This window comes from Meleagris gallopavo, chromosome 8 (assembly GCF_905368555.1).
Source record: "Meleagris gallopavo chromosome 8, MGAL_WU_HG_1.1, whole genome shotgun sequence".
Lineage (NCBI taxonomy): Eukaryota > Metazoa > Chordata > Aves > Galliformes > Phasianidae > Meleagris > Meleagris gallopavo.
The window spans coordinates 14509460-14525218 of NC_139411.1; the positions used below are offsets into that span (position 1 = coordinate 14509460).

At 37.1% G+C, this 15759-nt stretch overlaps 1 protein-coding gene across 4 annotated transcripts in view; it reads right to left on the reverse strand.

The window, feature by feature from the left end:
- The window catches only part of ADK (adenosine kinase), a 269976-nt gene that overhangs the window by 25743 nt on the left and 228474 nt on the right, over positions 1-15759 (reverse strand). For all 4 annotated transcript variants that reach the window (XM_085229904.1, XM_085229903.1, XM_085229901.1 and 1 more), the window contains one exon: positions 12046-12160. In XM_085229904.1, the coding sequence (XP_085086030.1) occupies positions 12046-12160 (115 nt within the window). The remainder of the gene's footprint in view (positions 1-12045; positions 12161-15759) is intronic.

The window sequence follows — 15759 nt, forward strand, 5'->3', positions numbered from 1 at the left end:
CTGTATTTCTAAATTCTCTATTGCCTTTAATTAAGATCTCCCTAGGCTACTTATTTATTTTTGAAGAATGGAACTTGCTTACTAAATGAATTTTCTCTGGCTTTGCAGGATTTACTTCCGTTGTGAGATGCCACTGCAGTGTAGGCTGAGATTTGTTCTAATCTCAGTGGGGGAATACGATGCTCTTAAAAACACCAAAAAACAGAGCAACACCACCGACTTTAATGTAAGTTATGCAATTCTAGAAAAGAAATTTGGCTCCAAATGAAAGAATCATCTCCCCCTAAATCAGCTGCAGACCATCTTCTCACTAGCTGGATGTCCCTACATTGTGCACCTGCAGGCTGCAGCCAGAGGAGTGGTGCTGTCCTCTTGCAGTGCCCAACTCCTGCCTGCCCTGCCCAGCCTCTCTCCCTGGGGCCAGCCCTAACCTGACCCTGAAGAACTGGATCTCATTTGTCTTTACCTTCAAATTCTAACTTACTTTAATTTCTGTACTCACTTCCTAGGCCACTGGATACCACAGCTCCACGTGCTCACATCTAGCTCAGCGCAGTGGCTGACCAGGAGCTGACATGCATTTGCAGTATGAACATGCTATGCTTTGTTTCACTAATCATCTGTTTTGAGTGAGCACACAAAGATCACTTCATAATTTCCATGTTCTACCTTTCAAATCAAGCTTGATTTTTTTCAAATGTTTAATCTGTCAAGACAAGCAGTAAATTAAAAAATTATTTTTAGGTTTTTCATATTTATTTTTAGCCAAATACAAAAATGACACTGCAAAAGGCAGATACCTATACCCATCATATGCCAGAGGTGAAAGAAAATTGCATTAGCGCTCTACTAACTACGGTGTTAACTGCTCTCAGATGAATTCTCATATTTTTGTAGTAATTCACATTGTGCAATAGGCAGTACAATCTAATTCACCACAACTGCATAATTTTGGGCCAACTTGCTATTGATAAATAATGCAAGTATTAGGTTATTAAATTTTTTACAATTAAGTGACTAAGAAAGCTGTTTATTGCCTTCCGTTATGCCCTCTGTTAATAAGATCGTTGTTGCAGATGTTCATGTATGCTGCATTGGTGTTTAATGGTGCATGATGCTCTAGGTGGTTCCCATAACCTTGCTTTGTCTACTATGAGCTGACTCAATTGATATGATAATAGAGAAAAGAGGTCTGAAACAAGCTGGGCTGTACTGGCACAATTTGCATAACCTTAAAATTTGCCATCACTTGGTAGCCAACTGCTCCTAAAATTCTTATTCACTTGTCAGCACTGACAATAAACTGAAGAAACAGCACTCTGCAATTGGACGGATGAGGAAGGAGAGGGCATGCACACTTTATTGCACTTTTATATTCTATCAGGAAATGTACTTATTATCAAATTTAGAAAACCAACAATTTGGAATCGAGTTCTGCAGTTTCATTCATGATCAATTGCTGTTAGCCACAAAGCATGGCCTGGCATCTTTTCAGGTTCCCAGTACAATATCACAGGGTCAGATTACAAGGGATATAAATATTTGGTTCCACGGACTCCTCTCTGATTTAGTTTTGACTGCAGGAATCAGGACGGATTACAAGGGGCCGGGTGGGCTCAGGGTAGCAGAGCACAGCAAATAAAATCACAAGGAGTCACCTTCAAAACTCCAAATCCGATTTCTGACAAGTGTCTGTGTTCTTTTTAAAGAAATATTATTATTAAGTCATTTGGTAGGTAAAGCCAAAACCTAATAGTATAAAAATCATTCAAGTTTGCTATATTTACTAAATCTGCTGTCTGTACGTACTTTAAGTCAGGTCTGCTTATTTTACTGGCTTTTTGTACTCATAATAAACAAAACAAAGTGGAAGTAAGCTGGAGCCTGCTTTGATTTAAACAGGATCAACTACGTAAAATTTATTTTTGTGGTATTGAAGGCTTACGTCTAAACTGCCACTTCATCACCCGTGTTACGCTCAGTTGTGTCAAGGCCAGGTCACTGGTATATGAGTAACATTTTATTTTTCACAACGGGATTTAAACCATTCCCACTTAGTTTTACCTGTAAAACTTACTGTGGAAATCATTGAGCCAAACTGATCATAAAACCTCACAATTTCACCTGCATACAATTAACCATTTTGAAGAATTCCAATGTACTCATGCTCTTCCTGGCTCCAGTGTTAGCTCTAAATGTTTTGCTGCCTTGCACAAATTGTATCCTAAATCCCCAAAGTCAGATGAAGCAGGACTCCATGAACCCTCCTCTTTGTCCACTTTTTCCACTAGCCAGCATCTCTGCTCCATCTCTCCTGGAGATAAGAATTTATCTTTTACTCAGCCATCTATTTACCACAGCTTCTATTGCCTAAGACTGAATGCTACAGCAGAGAAACTTCTAATCAAAGGGTCAGTTCCTACAGTTAATTTCCTTCCAGGGTCACCATACATACCCATATTTTACTCTCCTTCCACTCTATGCAATTATTTTATAGTGACTATTTGAGCTGGTGAAGATTAGAGGCTTGAAAACATAAGTTCCATCATTTAAGGCAAAAGCATGCCACGGATAGCTACAATTTAAACTTTTCTACAATGTTCATTCAACTGTAATCACAAGATGGAAAATAAAATCTCTAAATTAAAGATGATAGGCTATCAGAGTCTGTAGAGCACCTTCTAAGTAGAGATTCTGCTGTTGAAACTCCTCTGTGATGATTTACTATGAAGTGAACTGCTGCCTAACAAAAAAATAAAGGTGAAAACTGCCAAAACAATAGAAAAAAAGATCTTCTACATAAGATACTCCGTCTAGCTGCCAGCGGTCAAAGGGTCCAGTTTTTTATGCACCTCATTTGTAACAGACAGCAAAGAAGACACCTTAAGGTAAGATGTGTTATAAAATCTCTCAGCATACATACAGTTATTTTTTTGTATAACCTCCAGGTAGACTACAAAAATTGAATCAAGAGACTGCAGACAAGGTACAACACACAAAAAGACATGTGGATCCGTATAAACCATTTATATTCATGAGTGTTTTAAGTTCTCCATGGCCATAATCAATATCCAATGAAGTTAATGAGATCTTTCCATTGATTTCAGAAGACACCAGGCTGAGCCCCAGAGACAACAGTATCATATTCTCTGCAAGCACACCAGCTGATAACACATACTTTGATAAGTTACTAGCTTCCCATTTGTATTTTCAGCAAAAGATAGGTTATCTCATTTCAAATTCATGTTGCAAAATGAGCAGTTTAATGTTATAAAACTCAAAATGGAGCATTTAATAACTAATTGGGAAGCAGTCAAGGCTATAGTAGTTACCCGTGATGTTATGGCCAATACGACATCCATAAATAAGACAACTGTTATTTGTTTATGAAGGAAATGAAAATAGCCTTAATGTGTAGTCCTCCCAAAAGGTTGAGGTTTTGTTTTCTTTAGAATCCCTACAAAGCAGTGCTTCGAACTCTTGTCTCCTAACACATCTAAGCCCATCCAATAGATTTAATCACTGATAAATAGAGTTATAAGTTCAAACTGGCCTTGACCTTGGGCAGTATGACATTATCTGAAAACCATTAATGGTCTGAAACTAAAGGAAGGGCTCATTAATAAAGGCAAAACTGTACAAAGGTAGGAAAAAAAAAAAAAGGAAAAGAAAAAAAGGAAGTTTTATTAAAAGTATTGATCATGACCTAGGGCACTATAGACATTGATCTTCCCATGTTTCCACAGGAAAAAAAAAAAGTTAAGCCAACAAATTATTGATCTATTATGAAACCTGCTGAACAAGGTATACATTTCATTTCTTAGCATGAGAAAAATAATCACATCAAATCAGGATAAAGAGAAAAGATATTTCTTAAGAACTACTGACAATTGAATGTATGGCAAAAAAACTTACTTTTTGACTGATTACATAAAATAGCCAAAAATAGCCACTCTATTAGTACAATTTTAACCCAAGCGTCAGGAGGGGAGAAGCCTATGCACTGCAACCCTTTCAGCTTTCAGCCACGGATTTCAGATTTCAGTTCATGAAACCATATGTTTTAAAGGAGAAATGGGTAGCATGCAACACAGGATATTGTGGCAACACAGAACGTATGTACAAAAAAGGAAAATTTTGAACTTGAAACAAAGTTGAACTTGAAAAGTTTTTAGAATGATTGTTGTACATGAAAGGTGATACTATAGTTCTAGACTTTCTTAACATTATAGCTGCAAAAACAGTGGCTGAAAAGTCGTCATCAGAACTTCATACTTAGTGCACAGCGAGGTGTCATTTTCAGAAAATATGGGATAACCTCAACAAAGTTGTATCCATAACATGTCCACCGAGAAGCATAAACTCAGTTTGGAAAGCAGTCATTAGTTCCAGTGCTTCCTATGTTCTGAATGACTGATTCTGCAGTCTCACCATTCTTTTAGCATAATTCTATGATACAACTGTTGGTTTTCAAAATGTAACATGCCAAAAAGACCATTTATTTTTTTATAATATACTCATAGTCTCTTTATTCTTTGCTCTTTGATTAGCAGATATAATTCTACAATATTCCCAGCTGATGCTGAAGTAACTTTCCTTCCAGCCTGAGAACTGCAGACTTTGTTGCCAAATGGAAGATAGAAATAAAACATGACTTGGAGTGAGGCTCCATATTAATTGAATCCAGTATGGTTTGCAGGTACCATAGTGTCCTCCTGCCTTGTTTCCTACTGCACTTCCTGAGCTCTGTGTACCCATGCTGGCAGCAGTATTCAGTAGCACCCATACAAGGCCTGTTTTGATGTTAATTGTGCCTGCCTGCTATGGACAGCATCTTCAGCTATGGAGTGCTTCCAAGAAGAGCTCTCGGTATCCTGTACATCATCTTCTTGGTTTAAACTCATTTAGGGTAGTAAAGCCAAAAGTTGAGTGTGAAGGATTGCAAAAGCATCCCATACTATTGGGCTATAAAATAATTTGTCAATCTTTATTAAAATGATTCACTCGTGAAGAAAAAATCCACTTTTAAATACACAGTGATGGATTCTAAACCACCTCTTACCATACTATAAATAAAAAGTTACAACGTGAAAATGGCAGCCAGAAGAGCAAATAAAATGTGAGGAACTATGATGAGGAATGAAGAACAAAGGAGAGAAAAAAATCACATCACTTTGGAAACTTCTAATTCATGTCAAACATTCTAGTGGCCCCCTCATAAGGGTATAGCACAACTGAGAAAAGATGTAGGGAAGGATAGCAGGGTTATCACAAGCAAACGAAATAGGAAGAGATTCTGGAAGAAAAGACTGGTGAAGGAGAAACAAGCAAGAGTTCTCTGGAGTTTGTTGCATTTGGAATGATTACTGACTGCTCATTGCAATACAAGAAGAGGGAGATAGCCAATAATACTCTTAAGTGGCTGAATTTAAACGGCTTTTACAAGCACCCACTACTACACATGCAGACATTAGGTGAGATGGACCTTTGGACTGACCCAGTCTTGCTCCCCTTTTCCACTCCACATTGCCTCCCGAGCATCACATAAATTCCTGTTACACAACCAGTGGAGCAGTGTATTAACAGTTACATCTCCGAGAATTCCTTCTAGACTTATGGTACAGAAATTGACTTCCTAGGTCTACATATCTGTATTTGAGAAATAAATACAGGAATTCTCCTGTGTAAGAGGAAATATTGACAAGTCCTAAGGTGTGGGATAGGGACCCCTATTTATTGCCAGCAAACATATTTTTCATAGCTGAAAAAGGCAACTTTTCATTGGAATGCCAGAATGTAAATTAATTGTAGCACCTGAAATTCAGGCTACATTTAATGAAAGGTGAAGTTTTGCCTTGAAAATACCTTGTTGCTAGTGATTAAACAAGAAATGGGAATTTCCTGACTTTACTCTTAATTGCCAGGCCAAAGTGACATGTTATTACATTAGACTAAAAAAGATACTCTTTTCTTTAAATCGATATGAAATTACTGAAAGCACATGTGCACATTACTTACATATATAAATATGTATTTACTTATATGCCTATAGGTAATACAGGTATATGCATTCTGTGAGGTGAAATTATTGACCTTTAATTCCAGTTAAGATACAGGTGTCCAGAAACGTAGGGTTTAATAATGTGTTTCAGCTGTCTAATAAAATGCTCAGATCTCCTCTCCCACACAGCATGAAATCATGAGTGGTCTCAGTTACAAAAGGTAATACCAGCTTTGCTATTCATTAATCCCTATCAAACAAAGGTTCATTATTAATTTAGGTTTTGTGCCTCCTAAGTCACAACTAAACTAAAAATAATTCTGTTGGGCTTTTTGGCTCCTTTGTTGTGTGACTAGCAGACCAAAATTTCCTTTTTTCTTAAATCCATTTTTAGTATTTAAATTTTACTTTACATTTGTGAATATGACAGGAGAGGGAATAGTGAAGATAAGAAATCATGTGAAAAAGAGAATGCATTGTAATATAACCCAACTGCATGTCCAAGATGTGACTTTTTGTTTGTGCAAACACACAGGAAGACTGTCTGATAAAAAGAGCGAGTCAAGATTTTTCCTGTCTGGAAAGCTGAGAATGAAAGCTAGGAGACCTAAGGGAAAAGTACTTTTTCTTGCTTCTTACAGGCAAACAAACAATACAGAGTAATTTACAGAAAGAAGAGCTGCAAACAGACCCACCATAAAATGTCAGCAGTGTCAATAGTAATAAATACTTCTTTGTTTTATAGATAAGCTTACAAGGTAACATGGTGGTCTGTGATTGCAGCACAACCTGACAAAAAAAAAACTACTGACCTCTGTTTAGACTCTTAGATGCTTAAACATCAGTTTAAAAACTCTCCTTTTAAATGATTTTAACATACAAGAAGCTTCCTCATTCATAAATACGGACTCTCCATTCTCCTGTTGCTACATTCATTTAGACCAGGTTTTGGTTCTATTCAAATGCATAGAAATTCTTAATTTGTGAATGTATATATTATATAATGTATATATTACATATACATTACTTTGAGAATGGCTGTATTGGGTGACACCAACATACATTTAGCTCAATGCCCTGTTTCGGATAACAGATAGAGGCAAATACCTAATATTACTCTAACATTAAAAGCTCGGTAGTGGGCTCTAAAATTTGGTAACATTGCAAGCTTTATTGTTCCATATTAATCTGGCCATATAGCCTATGCTGTGTAATTTATGGAACTGATTAAATAACGTAGTAATAACAAGTAGAAGTTCCCCAGACTTTAGTGTATACTTTATGGTAGGTGCATTTCAGGATTATTAATGGAGACCCTTCTCATTTTAACACATTGTATTTCAAAGCCAATACATTTCCTGAAACATTCTCATGCCATCCATTGACAAACTGAAGAAGATGTAAGCAGTGTCACTAACTCAGTAAACCCTAACTCAGGTGGTTTTAATGTTCAAATCCTTAAAAATTCATTTATTTACTATTGCCATTTTCTAACAAATGAGCCTATTACAAATGTGCCCTTAACAGAAGTGGTCTTGCAAACAGTGGGAAGGAAAAAGAAAGGAACATTCTATGTTCAGGCCTGAACATGCCAGATTTCATCATTCATAACTTGAAAAATGCTGAAGTGATTTTCTTTACATTTGGACTGTTTTTCTTTCCTCTATTAAAGCTATAAAACTAGCTAAGTTTAAAGTTTGTAGCTTCAGCTGTTTTTGAATTATGCAAATATTTCAGTATTAAATTGTTTCTCCATTGTCAAACTGATTTTGCTCAGACTTTCCAAAGATTTCCCTTTGGGCGAAGACTAGTCACAAAATGTATCAGACTTAAAGTAATTTGTTTAAAAACATTATGAGCAACTCTGTAAAAAAAAAAGGATAGTTTTCAGAGCATTTGATTCTGACAAACGATATAGCACACAAATAGATGTGACATATACGTTGTTGTCAGTTTGTGATTTTTGGTGTGTTTATGAAAAGCCCCAGCTGCTGAAATCAGGAGATTGGAGATATTCATCAGCCCTTCCCTTTCTTCCTTTCCTATATATTTTCTTTGGTTACAGAAGAGAGCGTTGAAACATGAAATGAATGTATCCCGCAAACTCAGGAACCTGGAGTCAAATTCAGAACGGATGGACCCAGATTGTGATAGTGGGACCAGAGTCTGATAGCCAAGCAATTCTCTCTATGGCCAAAAGCACCCACACGAGGCATTAACCAATGTTGTTCCTCAAATAAACTTACCTCAGTAAGCAAGTTCATTGATCCTATTTTCAGTTACTGCTATCTTTCCCAAACCACAGTCCTCTGTACTGCAAAGTTTCATCAGAGGTGTACCTCTCAGGTTACTTTTCTTTTCAGGAGAGTTTTGTTGAAATTCAGCCATTTTGGGGACTGATGTTAGAGACAGCTACAGCATTTGTGTCATCTTGTAGTTCTTACAGTCACTAAGAAGCTCCAATGCTTTTAAATTCTTCAGTAGAAAGATAAAATTTGACGTCAGAGGAAAATGCACCCAAATGACACGAACAGGAGAACTTTAGGCATTGATCGCATGCTCTGAGAAGCCTTGTTAGAAGCAGACAGTTAATTTAGTCAACCACAGTGTCTGTGTGCCAATCCCAAACACTCCTTTCCTTCCCTATAAAACATACTGATCACACTCAGTTTGAATATGAGATTGCCTTTTTCTTGCAATTATTCCTACTGACAGAGAACAGGAAGGAAGGGGAGAGGAAAGGAGCCTTGGGGCTGGAGTACTGTGATGGAGGAGATAAGAACAGACAGCAGAAAGACCCAATGTGCTCCATGATAGAGACATTTTTTCTCTGAAAAAAACAAATAGTTCAGACAGATTAGGAATTTGGACTGATAAATGGGAATGGCTTGGACTGAATGGCTGATGCAGTTACTTCCCACCATTTTCATGATCTGCTCCAGCTGTGTGGGCCTCTAAGTTGCTTGTCAATCAGTGCCTGAGCAGCCACAGTTCATGGTCTTCTACAGGTGAGCCACCAATGGTTTTGGTGGGCATTAAAACAATGTTGGGTGATCAGCAGCAATTCACATACTCATTCAACAACCTTGCTTTCAGGCTGGGACACATCGCTGAAGGAAGTGGGCTTTTTAGCTCTCTCAGTCTATCAGATTCTATGCTCTGAACTTCTTGGTCAACCTTTCTTTTATTTTGGTAACGATCTGCACCTTCCTGCTCTATGCTCTACTCCTAAAGTACTTACTGATACTTCTATTTTCTGGTAACCTGCAACAATCCTTTTTATCTACCTCATTTCCTCTCCTTCCAACCAAAGCTGTACTGAAGTGGATGCCTTCATTATTTCCATTCTCTGGTTATCACTCAACTTGTATGTAACCCACCAAAGAGGTGCACTCCTACTCTTGTAATCCAGTTCTTCTCAGCTTAGACCCATGGCAGCCTTGTCCAGGACAATAGGCAGAGGCTGTATTTAACTGAGGAAATAGATGTCTGGTAGGGATGCTCTTACAGCTATGGTGCTGTCTTTCTCAATGTGTAATGCCTGGCCTGAGATGTGCAAGACCTGGGAGGTGACTGTCTATGTGTCTCTTCATAGAACAGTCCAGTCCAAGGCACAATTTCAAGCTCCAGCTTCATTCAGATGTCATAAACTATAAACACTGGAACATGGGATCTACCCAACAGCTGATGAAGGATGGTTAATGGCAGAAGTGAAAGGAAAAAAAGAAACAGAAGAGTCCTCTGCCTGCATACTGATCTCCATCTCGTTAAGTCACTACTGACTGCAATGCCTTTCAACTAATAAACATCCTGGAACCACATTCATATTATTACTATTATTACTTACTATTATTGTTATTGATTTGGAAGAAGTGCAAAGCAGAACGTCCAGTAAGTCCAAACGTATAGCTCACTTATTACTTTGCAAATACTTGTTCAATCTAGGCACAAGGCACAAACTCTTTAAGAGTACAGATTTTCCTCAGAAAGGCAGTATGAACAACCATGCAAAGCTTGCTTTTTCAAAAACTTACTCTTATCCTGTGATAGAAAGGGGAAATGAATTTTATACTGGCAACTACTCTGAAATATAGCAAGTCTTTCAAAGATCATTTAGAAACATTTTACACTTTTTACTGCAGGAAAGCACAACAAGACCTAATTGGTGCTGAATTAAGCGTTAACAGTATTCCGTGCCATTGTGTGGTATCATCATATGCTAAATTAAGGGACACATTTTCCTCCTTTCATTATTATTCTAATGTGAAGAGGTGGGAAAAAGATGATCCATACCAAAGGAAGGAAGAAGGGGGAAAACAATAACAAATTGGTATCTCTTTTGAGAATTGCCCCACAGGCCAAACATTTTTATGTTCTTAATCATTATTAAATGACTTAACATGACACACAGAGCCTGGCGAATGATTGCATCCTGACATGAGAACGAATTACAAATGAAATGAAAGATCAAGCTGTATTAGAGGACTGCCTCTGGGAAATGAAAATCTTTAATTCTCTTTTATTATTGACATTTATTTGGCTGCCATGAATAACAACATAGCAAAGAGATTCAGCTATGCTCGTGCACCAAATAGCTTATCCCACGGCTCAAAACTGCCTTAACATTTATCATGTTTGCTTTTGTAGCTGACACCATTGCATGCACTCCCTATCCATCTTGCATTTATCATGCATATAAAGTGCATTCTCTAATTTAAGTTCACTTAATAGCAAACAAACAGCTAAGATTAGCAAGTGTCAGTCCTCAAATAAGCCCCCAGTTGTAAAAATATCAAAGAAGGGATTAATGGATTTGTTAACAACTTCAGTTTGAAGAATAAAATAAGTACATAGTGAAAATTAAATAAGAGCACAGAAGGGTTACATGTAAGATTTAGGTTTACTACCACTATTACTATCTCATGTATAAAAACATTTTTACACTGCTATTTTTCAGCCAACTGTACAATACTCCAGTGGAGTGCCTCCATATGGGCCATTCACATAATGCAGTAACATTCTGGAAGCAAAGCTTTCATCATTATTCAGCGAGATACACATACACAACTCTCAGTGACTGCTTTCTATTTCCTTTAAATCAGTTTGTAGCTAACAAAATACAGGAAGGAGCAAACTATTGGAGAAATCACTCTAACTGCTGCTAAGAATGATCTATACACCAGTAACATACCTACTTAGTGCCTAGCCTTGCAGCCACAGGCTGAAGCAAGTTCTGATTTTGAGGCAAATATTGTATGAGTAAGCACTGGTCCCTCAGGTGAAAAGCTTCCCCAACTTCACTTGATTTCCAAAGGAGGAATTCAACCTTGACTAATAACTTACCTTGTGCAGGAATGAATGACTACAATGGCTCACCACAGCACATGTTTTTAATAGCTTTATTTAGTCTAGAAGCATAGGTGGACAAAATTAAAGAGACTGTCAAAAGGTAGGCAGTTGTGTTTATAATGCTTAAATCTGTGTGTCGTACATCATCAATTTCGACAGCACAAACTACTTGTATCCCTGCTAGAACACCTTTTTCTCACATATTCCTTTGAGAATAGAAGAGCAGACAGCTGAGAAAAGCTTGAAGTGAGCTTTCTGCTCAAAGCAAAAAAGCCTGGAAATTCACTTAGTACTGGATTTCACTTCCTCCTTTTCACAAATGTTTAAATATACTATACTGTTGCACAGCTGTTCTCAGCAGGCATAGTGTGTTCTTGTTTGCAGCAAAGATGGCTACACAGATAAAATCTCAAGTCATAAAATCTGAGCAAAACCAACTGGATCAATATTTTAGATCTGTGTTATACAGAAGTACTTCACATGTTCAGAACTAAATTCTCAGGCATTCCTGTGAAATATTAACTTCTCAAATTCAGAATCTTAAAACAATTAGAAGCATAACAGAGATGAAAAACACTAACGTCAAAAGGCAAATGCTCTGCCTACCATTTAACAATTATAATAGGTAAAACCAGAATTCGTTGTTGCTTAACTAGAATATTTACTGAGTGACAACAAAGATATGAAAAATGTACCTGTAGCCATTACAGTGTCCTCTTTCCCCTGGGTAAAGATTACAATTCGTTGCCTTTTAGTGTTCACCTTTGGCAGGGCTTGTGTCTTCCGGGCTATCTCTTTAATGTCTTCAGTCTATTAATAGAGAGAAAGAAAATTCTTTTAACCAGCATATTAGAGCAGTGAAAGATTGGAACTTTATTAGCAGATCAAAATATTTTTTTTTCTTATGGTTAGTAAAAAATAGACTTCGTTGTCAGTAGAGGAAGATTTTTAAATGGAAGAATACTTCATTCTCCTAAGGGTTTATGTAGCACTATGAGACCATTGTTTTTAATCTTGATAATGATAGTTCAGCTATTCCAATTGCTACAAAACTGCTAAGCTAACAAAGGAATTACAGAGCATTTCCTAACGAGCAATTAGTGGGTTTGGGTTTTTTTTGCTGCTGACTAGATTCTAACCTTACCTACCATAAAATTAAAAGTAAAATTTGCAAGAGAATACTTCAGATAAACTCTGAGCTTGATTTTCATTCAATCTAGTCAGGTTTTATAGTACTATAATCCCTCTGATTTCAGAAGGATAACAAACACTGTTTCTTGAAATCCCCTACAGCAATTGATCTCAACACGTAAACCCACCGCACCCTGCAGCATCTTCAAAGGTGTGGAGCCCAGGTGGACATGCTGTGGGCTCACTAGCTCTCTGCATCACTGAGATGTAGGGAACGAAAAGTTGGGAGCCACTCAGTGGGGCATAAATTTTCTGAAGTGAGGAAAAGCTGCAAAAAATTAAAGAATCTTTGCTTCAAAGGGACTTTGTACACCACAGCACATCTAGCTAGGAACTAAGAACTTAGCATAATGAACCAAACCAGAGATCCATCCAAAGCCTTTGGCAGCAACAAGTTTGAAATGTTTTAGTTGATGCAAGAAACCCAACAACACCGCAGCTTGTCACTAGAATATCATCCTTCCTATTCTCATAGTTCAGTTGCCGTATAGTTTGAAACACAACCATTGCAACTTCTAATTTGTTTAGTTTTCAATCTAATCTAAGTATTCCTGTTATTAGTAGAAGCATTAAAACCTTTTATAATGATTTTGTTCTCAAATTTATCTCAAGTCAGTAAGTTCCACAGATTAAGTTTGGTGTATATATAAACCTATTTCTTGCCATCATACAAATATATGTATATACTTAACAGGATGAAAGTAAGACAGATAATTCTCTGTGTTATCTATTGAGCTGCATTTTATTCCTACGTGTGCTAAATAACACCACACGATGTGTGCACTTATGTACATGCAACCACAGTGAAACGCAGCAGACTTGGTGAGGGCCTAGTGTTGAATATAAAATGAAAGCGTAACTGTACTTTCTGCATTTTTTGGTGATCTGTTCCATTATGAAACCCAACTCATTTTAACACAATTAAATAATTGAGTTCATTTATAAAGCTGTCCAGAGTGATATCAAGTCATTTACCAGAGTTACAATTAATCTGTATTAATAAATTGATTTTATTCCTCCAAAATCAGCATATAGTGTTATTTTTAAAACCAGGTACTGCACGCGCAGTTTTGACTGTGGCTGCTGATTTTCACAAGTGCACTTGTTTTTCATCAGCAGCTCAGTTAAGCAGTGTAAGAACTATAATCTACACACCACCCAGTTACTTGCTGCTTTTTAGCAATCTTGTTGATCACACCACTGACAGCACTTCACCTTTACCACGGACAGAGAACAAGCCTGGGCTATGCACTTACCAATATCCCTGTAAGTGAAAATTATCCAGCTCTTTTGCAGTAGTTCTAGCCTCTCTTTAATTTCTCTTCTCTCCGGTAGTCACTGAGCTCATATTGATTAATACACATTTGTCAAATACTATAATAGTTTGCTCTTACTTACTGCTCTCTTTAAGCCTTATTTGAATTCTCTCACACTTTTAATCTCCATATACAGTTACTATACTAACACATTTGTGTTATTTCATCCTCCTGTTTAGACTCTTATCATGAGCTTTCAAAAGGCAACCTCTACTGTTGGAGAAGACTGAGGAACCTTGAACCCCCCAGCAGATGGAGAGCAAACAGAGGCCACCTTAGCCCTAATTCTCAGAAGGCAAGAAGCCCCTTAAAATGCCAGAGAAAATAATTGCAACTGCTGTTCTTTTGTTTTCAAATGTCTTTTTAAGAGGAGATTTGTGAGTAGAGGGTATCAGCTGGTGGCACAAGCTGTTGGATAGGGCATGAGAGGAGAATTACAGCCCTTCAACTTGGTAATTTGTAAGCTTCTGAAGGCTCACCTACATTCTGACCTACTTGAGGTCTTGACAATTAAGAGGCCCGTGAATAAAACTGCAATTGTGGATACCAAGAAAAACAGGAGAGAGGAGGTTAGTTTTTGCTAAGCAGGAATCAGCTCCTAATGACTTTATTAAGCACATTTACAGTGGAGCAAAGCAGGCAAAGAAATCAAAGAGTTTGAAGACATTTGTGTAATGTATTTACATGTACTTTAAATTTTAAGAGGAAAGTAAGGAAGCTATAATGGAGGAAAATGACAAGATCAAGAGATGATTCCTTTGGTTTGAGGAAGAACGAAGATGAATTTATATGAAAAGGAAAAATACTAGTGAAGAATGATGGTAGAGAGTGAAATAGAGTAGACTGTAAAAGAAAGTAAAATGCATATACGCTTCTAGGAAGAATTAAATATGTAATTGGCATATAACAGTAGAAGAAAGGTATCTGGTGGAAAGAATTTTTTCAAAAGGTAGGAATTTCGAAACAGGCTGGTTTGGAGACTTGTGTCTGCTTACACAGATTTCTAAAGTAACTAATACCATACTCTAAGAGAATTAACTTGGTGCTTTTAGCCAAAATCACTTTCTACACTGAAATTTTTCAAAGGAAGAGAATAAAATAGTTTATATAGCGAAAGAACTGGGACTTTAACACTAGGGAGGCTCAACTTTTCCAGTATACATCTTTGCCTTATCACTGTGTTATATTTTGAAGGTACAACTGTGACATTTTAGAGCAGGTGAATATTTACAACTTAGGACTGCAGCAGTACTGTGTCCCTCAATTTGCTGTCAGGCAAATGGTATGAAATGCTGTCATCTCCTATTTCTGCTCAGCGTGTACATAATATTGTCAAAGAGCTATAATGAATGATATTTAGTTTGTATTGACTCAAGACAATCTACAGACATGGCTGAACAGCGGGTTTGTGGACTTACTGCCTCTTTAAGGTGCCACAAATTCACAGGATACTTGTATGTATCTTAGAATACACTTGAGTCTGATTCTGATGGTTGGGCAGGTCTGATCCTTGTCTCTGAACAGTCATAAAAAAAGCTGGGACCATCACAGCCATGAACTGAACAAGCATAAATCCACTGAAAACTGTGGATCTGTGCAGAGGATCTCACTGCTTTTAAGGCTGAAATTTATCCCAGGGTATCAAAACTCTCTGATTTGGTTTCCTAACCAATATGTACTTCATGGAAAAACATCATCTTTAACAGGAAAAATTATTTCCATGGCAGCTTAGATAAATCTGCTCCTTTAATTTCATTTTACTTAATCCACATTTATACGATGCATTTACTCACATAAACTGTGGAATTAACTGCAAGACGGAAATGGAGATAATATTAAGGAAAAAAAAAAAGGCACAACTGTTCTTCAGTGACAAAGATTTCCAAGGAATTGATTTTAATT